Source organism: Sinohyriopsis cumingii, chromosome 4 (assembly GCF_028554795.1).
Source record: "Sinohyriopsis cumingii isolate HCF-2022 chromosome 4, ASM2855479v2, whole genome shotgun sequence".
Taxonomy (NCBI): domain Eukaryota; kingdom Metazoa; phylum Mollusca; class Bivalvia; order Unionida; family Unionidae; genus Sinohyriopsis; species Sinohyriopsis cumingii.
The window spans coordinates 18,596,589-18,619,051 of record NC_142964.1 but is presented as its reverse complement, the minus strand read 5'-3'; the positions used below and the strand labels follow the sequence as shown (position 1 = coordinate 18,619,051).

The 22,463-nt window shown below is 37.0% G+C and overlaps 1 protein-coding gene across 2 annotated transcripts in view; it reads right to left on the bottom strand.

The window, feature by feature from the left end:
• The window catches only part of LOC149800706 (uncharacterized), a 154,941-nt gene that overhangs the window by 91,213 nt on the left and 41,265 nt on the right, over positions 1–22,463 (bottom strand). For both annotated transcript variants that reach the window (XM_089954751.1, XM_089954752.1), the window contains exons 10-13: positions 20,613–20,681; positions 12,707–12,837; positions 6,430–6,516; positions 668–757 (exon numbers count right to left, since the gene is read on the bottom strand). In XM_089954751.1, the coding sequence (XP_089810877.1) occupies positions 668–757; positions 6,430–6,516; positions 12,707–12,837; positions 20,613–20,681 (377 nt within the window). The remainder of the gene's footprint in view (positions 1–667; positions 758–6,429; positions 6,517–12,706; positions 12,838–20,612; positions 20,682–22,463) is intronic.

Below are 22,463 nucleotides of genomic sequence, written 5' to 3'. Positions count from 1 at the left end.
TTCAATGATTTTTTCACCAACATTACCACAAAGTTAAAAGAACCAGTGATAGACAACAACTTTAATGAACTGAAAAAGTTATGGAGCAGCAAAATCTCTAAGGAGGTATGTTTCTCTATCCCACCAGAATCAAAAAACTTTGTTATAAAATGTCTCAGTGAACTTGATACCAAGAAAGCTACAGGACTTGATCAGATTGGTCTATGACTCATTAAATCTTCTGCCTCTGCTATTGTAGATAGCATAACATTCATAATCAATATAAGTATTGCAACCTCATCTGTCCCCAAAATATGGAAAACTGCAAAAGTAACTCCTATTCACAAATCTGGTTCTAAGGATTGGCATCAAAACTGTACAAATTTGAAAACCCTTCAAGCCACAATGTTTTGTGGAATATTTAGTTAAAGTTGGTCTGTTGATTTTTGAAAAGTTTAAATAGAAATTGCTGGTGGACACACACGTGCATGTTGCATGACAAATGCAGGGCCATACCATAAATTCACATGGCTTTAGACACTGGTGAGCAATAAACTATTAACTAAGTACTGAGAAAATAGTGTACTCTTGTTCCTCTGGCTCAGAATGATATTACATTTTAGTGAAGGCAGTGTAGACGTTTCTCAATTATTCAGTTTTATTGTTGCATAGCTTTTTGTACACTTACTGTATTGATTGTTTTCCTGGCCAACTTCCGTCCATCTTCAACAGAGAAAACCTTACCATCTGAAATACTTGATATTGTCTCCAAAAATGTCTAAAAGAAACATAAAATGAATTCAATGAAATTTAAACACTAATGTCATATCTAGGCAATTCAATGAAATTTAAACACTATTGTCATGTCTAGGCAATTAATAAAATTTAAACACTATTGTCATGTTTTATAATGTGGTGAACATTTTTCATTGACTTTATTTTCCAAAGGTGCTTAATAGAACTGAATACTAAAGAACAAGTCATGCAGACATGAGGGACTATTTCAGCTGAAGGTGTTATTATAAGAAACTGACTACATCTTTATATGGCTTTTATCCAATTTCACTGTCCATCAATCAATTCTCCTTTCAACACAAATTATATAACTGACCCAGGAAATACATTAAAAAATATCAGTGTTAAAGTACATGGGCATTTTTAAAATGAGGCTAATTGAGATGATTGATCCAGTGGAAATGAGACTGAATGTTATACGCTCTTATGTCACAATGACAGCAATGAATATTTGAAAAAATTTAAAACCCCTTGCACTGATAATGATCAGACCCAGTGTTTGCTTTTCTTGAACCAGTTCAGTTCTTGGTTCCCAATGGAAAGTCCATAGCAATATAAAAATGTACGTCTGCATGTTTTAGGATGACAATTATGGTGCTGATATTCTTCAATCAGAAATGAAAAGGCTTTGGTAAAACTAAATTAGTATTACATTTTTAAACAGCAATTAATAATTTCCATAAGATCAAGAACAGTACCTATATTGCCACAGTGATATAAGTTCAAAATACCCTCTTATAAATCAAAGACTACCAATACACTAAATATCAAAGACTTCCATTATACTAAATACCAAAGACTGCCATTATACTAAATATCAAAGACTACCATTATACTAAATATCAAATAAACTTTTAATAAAATATATGAAACCTTCTTAAATTTTCCTGTACATTTTCAAAGCTAGTTTATTTTTTCTGAAACATTTTTACCTTCTGGGCAGGCAACCCCAAAATGTCAAAGTCAAAAGAGTCTAAAATATTCATAAATCTTGAAAAATTAATCATATAACACAGAATCTAAGTAGGTCATTGACACAGTTATGTATTAAAAAAATTATTTGTCTGAGTCAGTGTCTTCCAAATATTACTGCAAGATTTTCACAAAAGGGTGAAAGTCAAAAAGTACAAAGGAATAATAAAATATAGGAAAATTGCTTACATAGCAAAAAAATCTACTGTCTTCTATATTTTACATCAAAATATGCATAAAGATATAATCTCAGACTTCAATGCATTACAGAATTGATGAGGGACACATATACAATAGGCAGGATGGTTTTCTTGAGGCCAATAGGCATGTTCAAAAAATGCTCATCTCTTTGGTAGACCTCGTAGTTAAAGAAAGACCCATCATTATATCTATAGTGGTGAAAAAGTTTGTTGCAAAACATGTCTGGTTTATGAATGGAATACAACCACAATGATTGCAGTGATTAGTTTTCATCCTTGTTCAACATTTACTGTCACACATTGGCTCTCAAGTCACATGTGTGATAAAAGAACCAAAGATCTTGCTAGAAATATTCTTATTCTGAGAGAAAAATGTCCACACACATGGTTGATCTATTTGATATGCAACTCTGTTTACTATCTGTGAAGGAATGTTGATGGTCTATTATGTATAAGTAGGTTTATGTTAGAGAGTTGTTTACTACTTGCTCACCCAAGCGTAATTTTACTTCCTGGCTGGAATGGCAGAAACAAAGTAGCTAAGTGTGTGATAGTCCTAGTGCAGATTGTCTGTGGAAGATATTTTCATTAGAACGAAGCCATCAGCAGTACAACTCCTCCCTTTGAGGCTAGCCAAGCAAGAGATGGTTTCCAAGGATTAAACATATGCCGAACTCCTTGTGCAGCTCTGCTTTAACAGTTTATAGCATAATTAGTAATTGGGTATCCTCTAGTTTTGCCCTACTGATGTCCTCCAGGTCAACTTCAGTGTCCATTATAATACCTGGCATGCCTGAGAGCCCAAGATTTTATCAGTCATTTAAGTTGGCCTGCTAGGATCCAGATTTTCTGTCTATTTCAGCTGAAGTATTGCTTGGAGTATTGAATAGGGTCTTAAAATAATGTAATTCTTCATTGCACTGGATGTAGGCATTGGAGAAAGCTGTCCATCACTCCTATTTTCAATCAAGTCACTTCCAGATTTGGTGTAGTGCTTGTATGTTTTTGTTTGCTTGATTTTAACCTCCCTGACATTTTGTTGGCAAACATCTATGGGGATAACATGGACAATACTGTATTGCACAGTCTAAAGATAAGTTGGAGAGGGTTTTGGTAAAATATAAATACTAACAGGCACACACAATGTAGAAGTGCCAGATTTAACAAAAGGAAGATGAAGTGTGCATAGCTTGTTTTATTATCAATGCATTTATACCATTCACAACATTAATTGCTTCACCACTAATTATAAAATCATGAATCAGGGAAGAAAATACATGAATTTCAGGGGTAAAATGATAATGGTCACACCAGTGAGGTCCTGGAAAAAATAAGTGTTTGGAGCATTTGAAGCATAGGTGCCAAAATAATAGTCCACTTCAGGCTTTTTGCTGTTATGGAGCAGCAAATTAAGGTACGGAATCACTTGGAATCAGCCTTCAAAGTATTTGCACAGTTCCTGTGGTTTTGCTGTTCTAGCTGACAAAACACAGCTTAATATAAATACCAAGCTGCAGTGAGTTTTGTTTTATGAGTTCACATGCTTCTGCCCTTTCAAAGGATGATCAGCTCATTTTTTGCAAAATCAATTATGAATATTGTGTGTGAATCATATGTAGATTCCTTTCTCTCAGAAACAGAATAAAGCTTGAAAACTTTGCATGTGTGAGAAAAGTACTAACATGGGACACTAAATGTTGAAAAAAAGATTGGAACTAATCATGGTAGGCAAGTCCTGTTTTTCATTCATTAAACTGACACCTTTTTTGCAACAAGCATTTCTGCCACTTCTTAAATAATACACTTTAGGCATAATAGTTTTCCTTCCTTCATTAGAAAGCTTACCCAACAGTTCAGCATTTTTTTCAAACATGTCTAATGGCCCAGAGTGATATGACCCAAAATTTGGTGTTTCATGTGGAAGCCATGGTGGCAGCAATGGCCACTCATACCCCACAAAAATTGGGTCTGATCACCTCCCCACCATCTAGCTGCTACAGGCTTATCTGACTGTGAAGCCATGTGTGCCCTATGCAACTCCTCAAACTTGCACTTACTGCAAATATTATAGATGAAATATCAAACTCATTATTTCTAACTTTATAAAATTTTACAGACATTCTTCCCTGAAAGTTCTTGTTTTTTAATGCTGGTAAAGGGTGACTTTGTAAGGTAGCCAATTCTCAGATAAAACACCAGAAGGTGTCAAGTCAACATAGTATCAAACTGTGAGTACAATGTAGTAAGTGTCAATTAGGCAGAAAAACATGATTAGTGGAAGACATTATCTTTCACGAAGAGGGGAAAAAAAGGTGCACAGACTAACCCACAAGTAAAACCATAAGTATTGCTGCAAGTGGTCAAACCGTATCTATAATTTAAAAATATGAAAGTGAAATAATCAAAAAGTAGCTGATAATAGTTAGTTTGCCCATATTGTGAAAATAGACAAATATTTTCAGAAGCAGTTTCAATAATTCTAACTAGAGTACCCCTTTAAATGATATTGTTGCAAAGCAATCTTCCAATTTAGGGCAAAATAAATTACTCTATCTCCTGCATGTGAATTGATTCAAGGAAAATTGTGGATGATTCAATCACTCAACTTGTGATACAAGTTACATCTACTAGCAAACTCAAGAGCAGAAAGGTACTTTCCCTTGAACTTACACTCCTATGAATAACAAATCCCTTACATTTATACAAAGAAGCATTTTGAATTAGTGTCTGAAATTTTTTTAAAGTATGGAAAAATGAAATAATTCTGAGCAGCATTATTGTGTAAATACCTTTGTGAAGAATGCAGGGTAAGACTACCATATTTACCATGTATATTGGAACACCATATTTGTTGGGAAACCATAAATTAATTTTAAAAGTCATTTTTTTTGCACACGGTATGTTCTGGAACACATAGTTTTTTATCAAATCGTAAGTTGTGGGACACCTTTTAAATCATTCAAATATTACATGTTGGAAAATCACTCCAACTGAAATTTTATTTAAAAAAACATAAAACTGTGTACTTGAGATAATCCACTGCAGCAGCATCTCATCAACACAACCCTTCCCCTGCACATGTATGATCCATTCTTTTGGTACATGAATATTTTTTTTAGCTTTCTCATGCCGTGAAAAATTGTTAACTGAAGCAGAAACTGCAAGAACTAAAGTCTGATATTTTCAAATCTTCCACAGTCTTGCTAATTCTCACACTTTTGACCCCCATCTTATCTTCAGTCCGTCCAGAAATGTGATCAAAGTACACTAGAATTTCATCCATGTTAATGATAATATTGTCGGCGAAATTATCTGCTTCTCTTCTGGCCTTCACGAATTCATCACATGATTATATTTTCTCCAAATCTTCTGGGCAATGCTGGGTCATTGATGTCCATGCACAAAGCACTATATTGTATCACTTTAAATATTGTTCCATTGTTTCAATTTGTTTTCAAAATTCCCATGAATACTGGTGAAAAGGAAACAAAGTTAGCTTTCATATCTCAGCCATCTTTGTATATTCAAAACTAAAAATAAAAATCGGCACACTTAAAAGAATCCAAAGTCGGCTTCTGAGGTCGGCTTGCATTGTAATAAAAATAACCTTTGTCTTTGAATCTCCTGTTGGTAAGTTCAAAGAAGGAGTTTACTGCTCACTGCTGGTTGTGTTTATTCAACACCTGGGCTTCTATGTGCTTGCCATCTGTAGTAATAATTAATACAAAAAAGCATTGATGTCTGCAAGGAAATAATGATACTTTTGTAACCCGTGCTGCGAAAAGATTGTTGCTTACACTCAAGTGAATGTGTTTTCAAATAATGATTCTTATTTGAGAGATACTGCCATACAGTAGACCTAACACTGTGTCATACGTGAATGACAGTCGTCTTCATGATTATTATTATTTCCCTCTTGTTTGTGATTTTCTTGGATCCAGTTTTCAGTCAGATAATATATTCAAACCTTTGAGCAGAACCAAACACAAATTGGTTCTCAATGCTCATGTCAACATGGCGTGTTTAATCGGACATATGCAATACACACTACAGTATGGAAGCCTACGGATTTCAAGGATATATTTTATCTTATTCTTTAATGTGCTTGTTAAAAAAAGGAATAAATGATAATAATACAAGGTTAGTTTCTTTCTTTTTATTATCAAATAAGCGTTTTGTTAATCTATTTTATTGCAACGTGCAGTGAAGGGGGAAACACAAATGCAATACAAATTTATTTCATTTCTTAAGTCTTGGGACATATGACCTAGGTGAAATAAAGTTTCACCATAAGTTCTGGGACAGGAAAAAAAATAATTATTTTATTGTGTCCCAATATACACCGTAAATACGGTGATAAAAGAAATGATGCTGACTAAAGTGCAATAACTAAATCTGTACTATGCAGCAATCTCTTATAATATGATGCTTCTGCATAGTGCAAAAATGACTGCTGGAATGAACTTTGGGTATATATACTCACCACATCTGCATCTCCAACTGGTACACAATGTATCCTTATTTTCCTTGATGAGATATTCTGCACTGCTTCCAGTACAGCCATCTGGTTCTAAAATTATATTTCTAATTTAATAGGAGCATGTTTTAACAATTTAGGAATCCTAAAAGTACATGTACATGTGTCATGTCACAGTAAGTAACTGCTCCTTTCATTACAGCCCACTCCTATTCTGCAATGAGGAGTGGCCTCATTACAGAGTAGTCTCTCTTGAGAGGAAAAAATAATAAAAATGTAATTTTGTGGTACAGTTTATTAGGGGTGATCTCTCAAACGAAGTCAATACTAATATGTATATGCCACTATTCTTGCCCATCCCACAAACAATATCTGCCATACAAACACCTTTTATATAAATGTATACTATAAAATCGTCTTAATTCATTGTATTTTGTTTGTCATATACATGTTACATACATGAAAACTGATCAGGCTGTTCTTTACATCAGCATGCCTCTTCCTAAAAGAACAGTAGGTCACAATTGTTTCCATTTATCTTATACTAATTTATTGTATACAGGCTATCACTTCATATAGGTGTACTTTATTATCTCTCAAGCAACACTTGTTAATAATAATAATAATAATAATAATAATAATCACCTCATTTAAAGAGGGTAACACAATTAGCTAAGAACTAATCTAGCTTGAGGCCATCATACAAAGGAAGTCACTGGATATATTGGGTTTGGAAGAAGGAAATAGAGTGGGCATTTTGAATCTCAACTGGAATACTATACCAGAGCAAAGTTTCAGAGTACTGGAAACTTTTTTAAAATAATTCATTTTTTGGTTTGGGAATTTTATACTGTTTGGTAGACACGGATCACAGGTGGTGAGTACTGCCAGGTAGCCTATACTGGAATAGTGATTGTAAACATTCAGGAGCACTATTATGGGATATCCTGTACATTCATTTGGCTTTTCGCAAACAGATTTGGTTTTTAACAGGTAATATTTTTAACTTACCAGCTAAATTTTCCTTGCTTTCTTTCTGGATTGATATTAGCCCAAATGCTCTTTTCTTAAGATGTGCCAGCTTTGCTATGTTTTTATCATTTGAATTACCCGATACTGTATTACAGTAGTCTAAATAGGGTTGTATGTAACTGTTATAAAATAGTTTTCTATGCCTTTTAGGGAGAAAATGTCTTATCCTATTGAGAAGCCAAAAACTTGAATTGACCTTTTTACTGATATGTTTGATATGTTCAGTACATGATAGGTTATTATCTGGGTAAAACTGGGTAAGAGGTGGAGGAAGAAACATCCCCTTAACCCAGAGAAACCATCTCTTGTCTCCTAAGATATGTGAGACAGCTTCTAGATAACATTACTGGGAAATAAACTCCAAATGTTTGGGAGAAGCTTTGAAAGGGAAAAATTTTCCCTCCTGCAAAATTCAGCAGAAGTTCTGAAGACGAGTCTTTATGAAGCTGTCGAATGACCCAGAAAGGTTTGTACCATGGTTAAAGGTTCTTCCTGATCAAATTGAGAATGAAAGATCTCAGAGAAGTGTACTTGGATCTCCATTCCACAGCATGAATAATTACAGTTAAAGAACATTTTCACTCTTATGCAATGTTTGTGTCAAAGGTCCTAACTTCATGAGCCAATATGCAATGCAAATTCTTTGGTGTTGGTTTAGTTGATATACACACTAGATGTCTCACTTCATTCAGAAAGAATGCATCCCTGTTGATATATCATCCTTCCACTCTTTTCAAGATAACATGAGGCATGATCTCTCGATGCAAAGAAATCAGTCTTCCTGAATATCACTTTACAGCTTGCAATGGGTCTGTAGATGACCTTAAGATGAATAGAGAGGAAAATTATCAATATCTATTTACCCTTGAATGGTAGCCTGTTCTTAGCAATGAAAGCAGGGGTCTTCATGAGTGATACTGATCCATCTTATCAGAACTACATGCAAGATGGGTCCACCAATAGGAATTGTATTCGATGATATTGTCTGTTCATTGTCAAAGCAGTGATGAGGCAGGACTTGTATCAGGGGTGAACTAATTAAGCCCTTGAGAGCACATCATATGGTGTCTTGCTCAGCCAGCTTAATACCTATGATAAATTCCACTTGGGCAAGGATATACTGTCATTGGCCAGGTGAAATCCAAAATGGACAAAAGATCAGATAGATCTTTGGTCTGTACAATATCCTCTCTTCCATGATAACACAATGTGCCAGTAATCGTGAAATTGTAGTTTTAATTGTGACTGGTGCTAACTGTTTCTCATTTATGAGCCATAGGAAGTTAGCTATTCAAGTATCGATGCCTACACTAGCGCTCTTGAATTATATTCCATTCCCTTTGTACACCTCTAAGGTGGATGGCCAGCTCACATGCGGGATTCTCCACCATTTTTGTGAGAACTCTTTGTTCTTAAGGACATATTTAATAAGATCCAGATGTGCAGTAAGTCTGAGCTTGGATGAAACACCTGCCATTGTGCTTGCTTTATGCAGATAGGGAATATCTCAATTCCTGTGATTCTGTTGCAAGGCTGATGAGGTTGGAACAAAATGTCCCATTTTAGTGGAGCAATCAGAATGAGGATACACTCAGATTCTTTTGATTCCAGTATCACTTTCAGAACCTGATGTGTTGGAGAAGTGTACACATTTGGCCATTCCAATCAACAGAAACAGCATTGATTATCCAGGCCTTTTGGATCCAGGACTGGAGAGACAAAGGATCAGATTTAGGCATCCCACCTTGTCACCAATAGCTCCATCATAGGTTGATCCCACTGAGCATCTATTCAGTGAAAACTGAGGGATGAAGAGTCATTCCATTTGTATTAGTTCCTTCTTGCAGGACCATGAGTCACCAGTACATTAGCCAACCTAGGATATGTTGAACTTAAACATGGATTTGTCATTGATGACAAGAAAATCCCAAGCAAAAATACAAAACTCTGAGTATCTGCACTGCTGTTTAAGATGAGTCATCAAAGTGAACTTATTGGACAGAATGAGAATTCCAAGCCATCAATGAAAAGATTTCAAACTGATTTTCATCTCAAGGATGTTGACAAGTTAATATGATCCTGAGGAGGCAACACTCTATGGCATCTTGAAAGGGTAGGAGACATGATCCCCCAGTCCTCTGTGTTTGCACTCAAAGCAATTGAGATTGCTGGAGGATGTACTTGCAGATGTATATTCGATGCCAGTCAAGAATCTCCCTTCGAGATGCAACCCAATATTGTGCAGATAGTGAAAGTTTGTCAATAGTCAAAGGTTTGACCTCCATTTGGACCACAACATCATCGTTGTGGGGGCCCAAGAAAATGAACAAGGACAAAAAATTCCATTGCTCTAATGAGCAACACATGGCAGGCAAAGGAATCTTCTAGAAGATGGATTGCTCTGTATATACAAGGAATGAACAACTGCATGAATTAAATTCTTGTTCTGTTTATCTGAACACTGATTCCAGACTTAGTCAACTGAAATCTTCAAAGGGTACATGGTTGGAGATGCCCTTGTTGACAAGGAGAGTGAGAATAAAAAGGAGGGTAACATGTGAAATCATGTCTTGCTCCAAAATATAATTAGCCTGCTGCTTTGTAACTTGTTGTAGGCAAGTCACAGAACTTCTGGAAGCCGTTTGAGTGGGGACATGAAGTCATGCCTCTTTCAAGTTCACATTGATTGCATAGTCTGCACAATGGATGGCATTAGAACCCAATGTTGCATTAATTCATGAACATATGAGCACAACAGAGTCAACTGAATGTGCTTAGGCTGACAACCAATTGATAAGTGTTGCATTGTAGCTGAAATGAATTCTGAGTAAAGGCTTAGGAGGTGCACCGAGCCTTATACTGAGTACCCATGTCATGGTAAATCTTCCCCATTTGGGAATGAAAGATTTGAGATTTCTTCCCAACCAGGATCTGTGGCAAGGGGTGGTGGTGCATGGATGTATGTCATTTGAGATAATAAAGGTCTCGTCGAAGGCTCATAAAAATGATTACCTCCCTTTGACTCTTCCACTTAGTTCAAGAGAATGGTGGTTTTCAGGGTGGGAGAATGTAAGCTGTGTTTTATCTATTGAAGTTACCCATAGATATTAGATGCCATGTTGATCTTATGGTCAAGATGTTAAAAATGAACTCATGGATATCCAATTGGAAAACAGAAAATGTATTTTCAAGAAAAAAATGTACGTTGAAACTTGTAATTGACAATGTGAACAGTCCCAAAATGTCAGTAACTTGTCTGATTGTGGACGCAATCAAAAACATATTCTCCATAGAAAATGATCACCTGATGTCAGAAGTGTAGACCTGGCAGGTGGTATAGAGGAAAGAGGTGGACACAACTCTGATAGGAGTGGGTGGAAAACTTCTTCAGTCCAAGTCTTCGCTCGTTAGAGTAGAATCTAATAATGAGAAGGGAACTTGAGGGACAGTTTTCATCATTTTTGGATGAAGGTAGTGAAGCTGATTTTTCTTGTGCTACCTGCCAAATAATTGGAATGGAATGTCAAGGATGGTAGCTCACTAAACTTGTAGTATGTTGTGAGCTAGGTCCAATTACTTCGAAGGTGTCGCTAAGCAGAGGCTCCCTTTGGGTGGCAAAGGCTTTAAGGCAAGTGAAGAGACATCACATGGAAACTGAGGTACCAAGATGGACATTGTATAACAGAAGTGTCATGAGGTACTATGCACGTAAGAATGATCCATGAGGATGCCTATTTAAACTGGACATTGTCCACAGGAAGTGCCTGGCAGCACTATGTAGGTTAGACTGATCCACACTGAATAGGTGTCATCTGCTGGAAGTGATTAACAGTAACATGTGGGTTAGTCTGCTCTAAAACTGGTTTCATGAAGTGGGTTATTGGAAATTACGGCACTAAACTGGGCATCATATGCAGGAAGTGCCTGGAAGCACTATGTGAGTCGTGGAACTGGATGACAAGTCTGTTTTCTGGTGGTTGATAATGTTTGATTAATTAAGGGTGTGACCAATTGTGGGAAGTAACCTGTGGGAAGACCAATTTTTAACTGCATATACCAGTAAAATTAATGAAGCATTATTTACAGTAACTACATGAATGAAGTGAAAGGCAAATAATCAATTCTAGTAACAATTTACCTGTAGGAAGGCCAAAGTTTTAATGCAAATCAAGTCAAATCAGTGAAGTGGCACTCATTGCACATCAAGTTTGAGATGGACATTACTGAGTAAACCACATACATGTATAGAAAACTTAACCAGTTTTTGTCCGACCATGCTATAGAGTAATATAAATGAGTTCTCTACATTACACATAGAAACCTGCAGATAAAAAAGAACCGAAGCATTGATAATTACAAAGTACATGCTATAATATCCATTTTGAGATACTCTTACCTGCAGGAAAAGGCCCAAAGATGTTCAATACAGGTAAAATTAGTAAAGCATCATATATACAACTATGAATTAGGTACTAAGACAAGATAATACAGAAACTAAACTGTATATATCCTGACTCAGAGGAAATTATACAGCAATATTAAATGACTTAGATATCATACGCCATACATGCATTTATTAATACAGTTATAAGAACAGTGTGGCGGGAATACCATCTTTTCCCATGCAGGTATGGTGTGTGAAGATGGCAAAGTGATAACATAGAAAGTTCGTAAACTTTCTCATCCATGATAGGAAGAACAGTAAAGTTGGAAATTTATAAAGTATACTTCATTTCAAAGATGAAACTCATCCAACTTGTTTTAAGGTAGAAAACTTCCTAAATGCTTGTATTGATTTTCTGAGGCCTCTCTGTCTGCAGAGAATGTTTTACTTGGCACTAACGGATGTAGTAACTGATGATTTAGTGGGATGTGGGGCCAATCCTGGCTTCATGGGGAGATCACTCTAAATGCCACCTAGGTGGGTAGATTATAACTTTCAGGTTTTTATCTAAACTGTTCTAACTTGGGAGTGCTGGATTTGCAAGGTGGTATTAGTTCTCAGAAGGTATTATGATTAAGTAACATAGTTGAAGAAATCTTATGTCTGAAATATACTGGAAAAAAGAAATATTCTCTTATGAAACCCAAGCTTACATCACTGGTAAATACTGTCTATACATGTGGAGAACAAACAATGAAGCTCACAGGGACTGACGGACAAACAGACTGATGGGTAGATGAAAGGACAAACAATGCAAAGCCCTTATAAAGTTCAAATTTTGATTTTCAGGTTCAAAATCAGATTTACCAGAGCTTTTTTCTCTGTGTTGTAAACATCAGGACCAGATGCAAGCAATGGATCTGAGGGCTTGCCATCAGAGATAAGGATGATCCGGTGCAGAACTCTGACACCAGCTGCTGTAGCAGAATGGGTATTATCTGCAAAAACATAAATTGCGGATAAATAAGAAGAAAACTAGAATGTGGGCTTAACTGGAAAACATGAAATTTTCACACACCAATATAGTTTAGCATGTAGTTTAGAAAAACAATTGTGAGAAAAATTGGTATCTCTTGTCAGACTTTATTCAAAGAATATCAGGAACAATTATTCAGTTTCTTATATAACATAAATGTTCTATTCTGAAGCCTATCATCCCATTGTATCATTAGATATTTTAAAAATGAATAGACAAGAAAAAAATTGACTCCAATTGCAATTTAGCTGTCTTCACCTTTTATCTGTGCAAACATGAGAATAATATAAATGTGTTACATAACTTGTTTACTTTCATAGATTTGTGAATAACATTTTTTAACATATATGCTATTTTTCAGAAACTTCAAACTGCTTCTCATACTGTTGTGTACAAAGGAATCATCCCTTGTGACATCATAGTCAAGACCACCCTGTGTTTGACATCATATTCAAGACAAGTCTGTGGTTGACAATACTCAAGACAAGTCTATGGCTGACAAAATATTCAAGATAAGTCTATGGTTGACATCATACTCAAGACAAGTCTGTAATTGACAATACTCAAAACAAATCTGTGGTTGACATCATATGCAAGACAAGTCTGTAATTGACAATACTCAAAACAAATCTGTGGTTGACATCATACACAAGACAAGTCTGTAATTGACAATACTCAAAACAAATCTGTGGTTGACATCATATGCATGACAAGTCTGTAATTGACAATACGCAAGACAAGTCTGTGGTTCAATGCTCAAATTCAGTAAAAGTCTATGGTTGATTTAGTTTTAGTGGTGTCATTTTTCTTTCCATGTAAGTTTAAACATGTAGGTATGTCCTGTATGTCAGTTATTATGTTGCTTGTTATGTATTGTTTAACATCAAAAGATGGTCAGTTTCAACAATTACATGGTCCCAACTGGAATATGGGCACACACTGCTAGTACTGAATAAAAGCTATGGTTTGAAGAATGTATATGTCCCATATTTACACAATGTATTATGCAAGCATAAACTTGTTGCAAATCCAGCCCTCCCTCCCAGGCATAAACTTGTTAGCTAAAAAAAAGCTGCTACCTGATGACCTTCGTTGGCACCAAATCCTGTGAATACTTCAGTTACTACTGGAGCATATGGCATGTTCTCTGTTTGGATGTGACTCTGGGGAGGCTGGGGCAGTTATGTATATTATGTTTGGGTAAGTATTATTGAAGGAACATATTTTACAAGAAAAAATTGTTTTTTTCTTTAAATACATTTCCCAATAAAAAAACTTAAGAGACACATCCCTTTACCCTGGAGAGACTATCTCAAGTCCCTACAGCCTATTACTCTGGAGAGACTATCTCCAGTCCCCTAAGGTATGTGTGACAGCTTCTAGATAACCCGAATGGAAAATAGACTCCATATATTAGGTAATGCCTTCAAAAGGGAAAAATGTTCCCTAGCTCCTGCAAATCCAGTGGAAATCATAAAGCCACATTCCTTATGATGTTGTCGACAACCTGGGAAGGTAACCTGTTGTGCCCCAGCAACAGGTTCCACCAGATTGAGTTGAAACTTTTAGGATAAAAGATCTCAGAGATAAAAGTTTGAAAAGTGGACTCTCCATCCGATGGCATGGATAATGACAGAGGGTAGTTGCACTCAAATGCAATGTCTGTGATAACTGCCCTAACTTTGTGAGCCAAGATGCAAAGCAAATTCATTTGGTTTGGTGTTACTTTCTAATATGCAAAATGATTAACCCACTTTATCCAGGATGAAAGTGTCTGTGCTGATATATCATCCTTTAATTTGCAAGGGATAAAAAGAGGTGTGATCTCCCTCAACACAATGGCTCAGTCCTTTTTTAAGCACCACCTCAAAGCTTTCACTGGGTCCTAGACGAACTTGAACAGGTTGAGGTGACACCACGAATCTCTTGCTTTCTGTATCACCTTCAGAATCAGAGTTGTTGGTGGGTAAGTGTATTTGTCCAGACCATTCTAATTAGTAGAAAGAGCATCAACTGCCCAAGCCTTCAGATCTGGGACTGGTAAGGTATAGGCTGGGAGTTTGACATTCCACCTTGAATAAATAGGTCCACCTCTTTGCAAATATTTCAGTGAAAACAGGAATGAAGAGAACATTCTGTTTGTATTAGTTGATTCTTCCAGGACAATGAGTCCACGGATCCATGTAGTCAGCCTGGAATATGACAAACCTGGACGTGAATTTGTTGTAAAGATGCCACTTTTGTTTTTGGTGTTGTTGTTGTAGGGTTTAATGTCATTTTTCAGCACATGATAGGCTATATATGGCAGCCAGTATTAATGGTGGAGGAAGAACCCGGGAAAATCCCGGAAAGAACCACCAACCCAAAAGAAGCTACTGGCAAGCTTTCTCACATACCCACATTGGCCGAATCGGAGATTTGAACCCATGTAGACAGAGGTGAGATGGCAGTTATCCGTAACAGAGAGCGCTTTAGACCACTCAGCCACTCAGGGCCCCTAGATGCCACTTTTGAAAATCCCAAACAAGAATGCAAAGGTCTGGGGACTTGGTTCCTCATTGCCATTTGAGATAAGTCATCACTGTGGAGTTGCCGGACAGAATGAGAATTCCTGTGCCATGAAGATCCTCCTGTCACCAATGAAAAGCTTTCTAAACGACTTTCATGATAATGTTGATGGCAATCCTAAGGAGGCCACACTCCACTGGCTTCCTGGAATGATGGAAGGATGTGTGCCACCCAGGCCTCTGTGCTTGCATCCATACAGATTTTGTGATTTCCAAAGGTTGTACTGCTGAGGTATATCTAATGTAAGCCAAGTGAGGTTACCCCATATTTTGAGAAGAAACATCATATTTACACAGACATTGGTCTAATGGGCAAAGTCGCAGTCTCCATCTGACAACATAATAATTTGTAATGGGTACATAAATATGCAATCTAAGACTTAGATGTCTGTGGCCACACTGAGGAATCTCAGCATGTGAAGGAATTCTTGGGTGGTAAGACCATCACATAAAATTAAGGAAGCCACCTTTGTCCTGGTTTTCTATACTAGTTACTAATACAGACATTTACTTCAGTAATAAACTACATAACTAGATGAACAAAATGTTGAGATGGTACAAGGTTGGATTCACTCCTGTTGACAAGGAAACTAAGGTTGAGAAGGAGGGAATAAGGGATATCATATCTCACCTTATGTTTTTGAAGAGTGTAGTCCAGGTAGTTGATGTGGCCAACATGGAGGTGGACCAGACAGAGGTTATTTACTTCCCTCATCCATTAATTGACTGATGCTATGTCCAACTGGGAGTGACCTGAACTAGTAAACAGTGTCTTTGTAGGAGAATCCTGGAAGCCATGTGAATGGGGACTTGAAGATATGCATCTTCCAATTAAACAATTATTGCATTTTCTCCCTTCTGGATAGCATTTAGAAACCACTGTGGTATTTCCATCATGATCTAAGGGGCACAACTGATTTGATTGAGTGTGCTTAGGTGCATGGCAGGGCAGAGTGCCATGTTTGTAGATGAACACTGGACAAAGGAGGAGGTGTGCTGACAATAATGAGTCCCTTGGAAACCACTTGTCAGATCCATAGGTCGTCATGGCATATCTTGTCCCATTCAGCAGCAAAGAATTCCAGCTTTCCCCAACCAGGTTCTATGATACGGGTGGAATGGGGATGATGCTTTTGACAGGGAGGCTCTTGTGGAGAGAAATACTAGCAAATATGATCACCTTCTCTCTGCCTCTTGTCCAGCTTTGTCTGGGAGAACTATTGTTTTCAACAGCTGTAGATTCAGAAACACTGATTCCAAGTAGCTTGTGTCCTAGGTGCATCCCTGCAATCTTTTTGTTTATTGCCTTGAAAATCCCTCCACTGTAGCTGAGATTGTGAGGGGAGGAGTTGGTCTGCTTGGTGGCTTGTTTGTGGATTTCATCAAAGGACACCTGTATATCTTGACCTTATGTTGGTCTTAAGAAAGGTGGAAGCACTCATTCTACTTTCACCAGCTTTAAGTCTGTAGCTGCTGTTATGGCATTGACTAAAGTGTGTTGGGCAGTTGTGTTTAAGAGGCAGGCCATTCTGGAAACAGACTCCCAAATATCATGTGGGATTCTGGGTGGGAGAAGATATCCCGTGTTCCACCTGTTGAAAGATCATCATAGATATTGATCCAATATAGAGCCCATGGCCATAATGTTGCATACCAACTGCTGTGTGTTATTAAAAGACTAACAATGTATGTATCATCCCCAAAGCTGTGATATCTCAGTTGACTGCTGAGGTATCCAAATGGAAAACTAGTGTGGGACTGCTGACTAATGTTCGAGGGAAGGCATTTTAACAACAACAAAAAAAAAGAAAGGCCAACCCTCTAACCTGACAAGCAGCCAATATATTACTGCAAAAATATAAAATTTACCCAACACAAGCAGCCAAATTTTATTATTAATATGTGTCCAGAACCAATATTTAATTCACACAGTAAGGACAGTAATCTGATTATCTTTCCGGGTGTCAGTTTCCTAATGTCAGGTTTTCATTACTGAAAAGTGTTGCCTAAAGTATATGTACCACTAAGGTTAGCATTATATACCTAACACTAGTGTTTACAGGAAATTGGGTCAGCAATGTTTTGATAAAATTTAGGACTTCACAAAGCAGCTGAGTTTTTTTCTTTGATGATTATTACTGGACGTAATTGTCAAGATCATAACATGGTCAGCAGATGCTAAATATAAATTTTCTTGATTAACCTTGAACAAAACAGGGTACCAGGCAAAGATCAAAAAATCATGTGACAGTACATGTATCACTTCCTTTATAAACAAGGCATTTACTCCACTGTACAAAAGTTTCATCTGCAGAATTATAATTAAATTGCAGTACTGTATAATTAACAACATAGGAATAAATCATTACAAAATTTTTGGATGTCATCACTCTGGAAAGGACACAGTCCTGGTGCAGAAGGAATAGCTGTATAAGAGAGGGAGCATAGTTGATTCTTTCTTTTCAGTCAATAGTCAACTGATGCTGGAACTTTAGACCAGGCAGTTGTTGATGAGGGAAGAGAAGGACAGAACTCCAGTGGCAGTAGGCTCACTAACTTGAAGATCATCCTTAGATATTGTGACTTTCACTAGGTTCAGTTTCCCTTTGAGTAGCAAAGGCTTGAGAACAATGGGGAGTGAAATCTATTGGATACTGAGACATCAAGCTGGGCATCATTGCTGGGAGTGCCTAACAGCGTTATGCAGGTTGGACTGAGAGTGCCTGTATATAATGGGTTCATGAAACTGGACAAAGCTTGTTCTTGTTGGGGGCTGATACTGTATGATCAGTTGTAGTCATGACCCATTACGATCAGAGGTATATCATGGTCGGTACATTATGGACCTCGGCCATCTTGGTTTGCCTGACATTGCACCAGTTCTTGAGATTTGGACAGGGTAGGGGATATTGATGGCTATGTAGCTGGTCCTTAATTCTGATATGCAAGATGGTAACAAACAGTTTGTCTGCTTTCTATATTGCATCCCAGCAAGTGGTATGGTGTTGAACCCTTGTTTGCAAATTGATGATGTTCTTGTCCCTCAAGGTGTACGTTTGAACCTTCTCCTTTGTACACCCAGTGCTGCAGCCCATTGACTTCTGTCCATTATGTGAATCAGACATGTATTCGTAGAATGACAACTAGCATAGACTACATATGTAGTGTGGTTGTCAGTCTGGTCTTGCCCATGATCTGTAGGACAAAATAAAGCAGACAATATAGACAGGTGACATCAATTGGATACTTAGACACCAAGATGGCCATCATATGCAGTGAATGCCTAGCAGCATTATGTGGGTTAGACTGATCCATGAGAGTACCTATATTTCCAGTCGTTCATCTTTGCTTGTATATTTTATCTTTTATTTAACTTTGAGCCATTTGCATTTTGGATAAGAAATACACTGGAAAATATCAACACAGATTGTAGTTAATTCAAATGTGGTTAAAAGCATAATAATGAACAGTCTACATAGTAGTAATCATTTCTTTCCTCCAATTAACCATGATAGACTAAAATCTAACAAGTTAAATCTTGCATCACTAAGAAATAAAAAGTTTTGCAAGAGCTTGTACATGGCACCAGTCAAAATTATGAAAATACAAGTTTTCATACTCATAAGATATGTAGTGTTGCTTGAAGTAACTGAAATGTGCAAACTTGCTGAGGTACAAATAAAGTAAAATAAAACATTCAAATACATTCTGTTTGACTCTGGGGTAAATAATCAAATATTTCTCATTTTTTCCTCTTGTTTAGTCAGTACTTTTTTCTTAATCTCTGCATATTTCCTGATTTCTCTCTCTCTCTCTCTCTCTCTCTCTCTCTCTCTCTCTCTCTCTGTGCTATGTTCCTTTTGTCTTTCTTCCTTCTTGCTAGCTTGTTCTCTCTCTCTCTCTCTGTGCTATGATCCTTTTGTCTTTCTTCCTTCTTGCTAGCTTGTTCTCTCTCTCTCTCTCTCTCTCTGTGCTATGTTCCTTTTGTCTTTCTTCCTTCTTGCTAGCTTGTTTTCTTTCTGGCTGTAAGTCCCTTGTTTTCCCCTATTTCCAAGGAATTGAATGACAACAGTCATTGTCAACTGGAAGATTCCATAACACGCCAACTACAATTTTTCTCTAACAAATAAATGTCCACAAATACCCAATTAATTGCATAGTTTCTCCTTATTTCCCATATTTGCATGACTTTGCCACTAAACAAAAGGCCAAACATTAATTCTGTTGCATGAATAGTGTATATTTAGTGACCGAGTCCAACACTCGCATGAGTTCTGTTGGAAGTCCAGTTATCTAACATGCCAAGACAACAAATAATTTTCCTCTATGCAATCAGTGGCCACAAATATCACAACTTCACAACTGCATGGCTTTTCCTTGTTAGAATTTCATAGCAGAACGTCAGTACTTCTTACCATGAAAACACAAATCACAACTCAAGCACACAATGCAGGGAACTATAGTGTGACTCTATCCCCAGTTCAGTCGAAACATAATTCTAAGCCACAGTTCATGTGTCCTTCCACCAAGCTGTCTTTTCAGCAACAATAGTCATCTCCAAATAAGGGGACAACCCGCTTCTAAATTATTTTATGGCACAAAATATTAGTCCCTGTCATATGTATTTCAATTTGGAAGGCACAATCATGCATTGTGTTAAGCTTACAATAAATGAGATACTATGACTTAAGATAAATACAAGAGAAAATTACTGAAACTTGGGGTAAATGTTTATATATGAAAACATATCTTACCCTATGTGTACACAAGAGATGATGCCTGAAGTATCCAAATCAAAATATAGTTATAAAACTGAAATTTTCAGCAGTTTGAACAGAACAGTGGTACATTTGCCAAGAAAGAATTTAAAATAGCCTGTTTTTTTCTGTGTTCATTTTATATAAAATACAAAATGTTTTAAATATTTTTCTTACCAAGGCTTCTAAAACATGAATCAGTCAATTCCTTTCTTGATTTATTTTAGTTCAAATTCCATTATGATTTGCAGGTAACTTGGTTACAAATAGGCTTGTGCTATTCCATGTAGATAAAAAATAAGTGATAACTGTTTAATAGTTGTCTGTAGTTCAGTTGTCCTATATAGCAATTAATCTCATGTTTACCAATGAATCCAGTATATAAGAATAATTATCATTCAAATGTAACTTGCCTCCAACCCCTGCCAGAGCCATCAAAAGGCCACCATACATGACAGAGGGTCCTCCTACCTTCAGTGTACCTGTAAATTATGGATTTCATTAAATAACAGTATAAACTAATTTTTTCTAGTAAAATATGTTTCTTCATGAATGCTTAACCAATCATAATACCTTAGGGAGAACTAATACTACCTTGTAAATGCAGAAAAACGCAAATAAAACCTTTAGCTAAAAGAGCAAAACATTATCTGTCCACTTAGGTGGTGGTCAGGCAGAGTAACCTTCCTTGATATAGGAATTAATGGCAAAACCCATGAATACCTCAGTTACTACTGGAACATAAGGCACACTCTCTATATGGATGTAACTGAGGAAAGGCTTGGAGCATGTATGTGCATTATGATTGGGTAGGTATTCTCAAAAAGAAACACATTTTACAGTAAAAAATTGCTTTCTTCTTAAAATACGTCACCCAATGATAATACCTTAGGAAAATATGTAACAGGCAGCAGGAGGTATAACCCCTTACCCTGCAGATGAGAACTCTGGTTCCCTAAGGTATGTGAGATAGCTTCAAGGTAACCGAACTGGAGTTTCAGACTCCATCTGTCTGGGAGCAGCTTCAGAAAAGGAAACATTTTCCCTCCTGCAAATCGAGTGAAGTCATGAAGCCACGTGTTATGAAGCTGTCAGTTGACCTGGGAAGATGGCTTATTGTGCTGTAGCTATAGACCCCACCAGATCAAGTTTAGCCCTTTGGGCTGAAAGATCTCTGAGGTAAAAACTGGAGCATGAGGACTTGGATCTCCAGCCCATGGCATGGATAATATCTGTTAGAGAACAGTTCCGTTCAAAGGCGATGCTTCTGGCAATGCTCTAATTCTTGTGAGCCAATATGCATAACAAAATTTCTTGATATGCAGAGAAATAATCCACTTAATCTAGGCCAAAAGGGTCTGTGCTGTTATATCATGCTGACCCTATCTGAGAGGTAAATATAGGAATGATCTCTCTTAGATGCAATGGCATCTTTTTAAGGTTCCACTTCAAGGCTTGTACTGGATCCTGAAGTTGGCCTTGAATGGAAGTGTCCTGAGTAGACAATGATTTCAGTACAAAGGTCTGGTTGCCCATGGACGGAAGCCAGTTCTTGGTGATGACAGATGGAAATGTCATAACTGAAACTGACCATCTTGCCAAAAATGCATGTAATTCGGGTCCCATGATAGGGAATTTGCTTCACTGATTCTGCCTGCCATTGCTAATGTTATAAGGAGGCAGGTCTTGTTTGAAAGTTGAGCCAAAAATGACTTCAAATGGTGTTTTCTTCAACTAGGTATGATAGGTTCCATTTTGGGCCATGTATAATCAAAGCTGAAGAAGAGGTTGGATAAGTCTTTGTTTTGTCCGACAAGTCCTTGTTTTGTCCAATATCTTCTCTTCCATGATGATGAATGTGTCAGTGATCATGCAGCTGTAACCTTTGTTTGTGCTTGGTGCTAACATTTTCTCACCAAGCAGCCAGAGGAGCAAGTTAGCTATTTCAGGTATAGATGCCTGTAGTAGAAGAATGTGTTCTTGTTTACACCACTGTGTAAAAATTTTCCTTTTGCCTCTGTACACTTTCAGAATAGATGGCTTTCTTGCTTGAGAGATTGTTTCCACAACTGGTTGCAAGAAATGTTTATTTCTGAGGGCCTGTTTAATATGATCCAGATGAGCAGGTTCCGTAGGTCTGGGTTGGGGTGAAACAAATGCCATCATGGTTGTTAGAGTAAGTGAAGGAAATTCACTATTTTTTGGGGAAGTTTACATTGTGAGATTGTTTATGTTGTTGATGCATGATTTCTCCCATCTGAGTG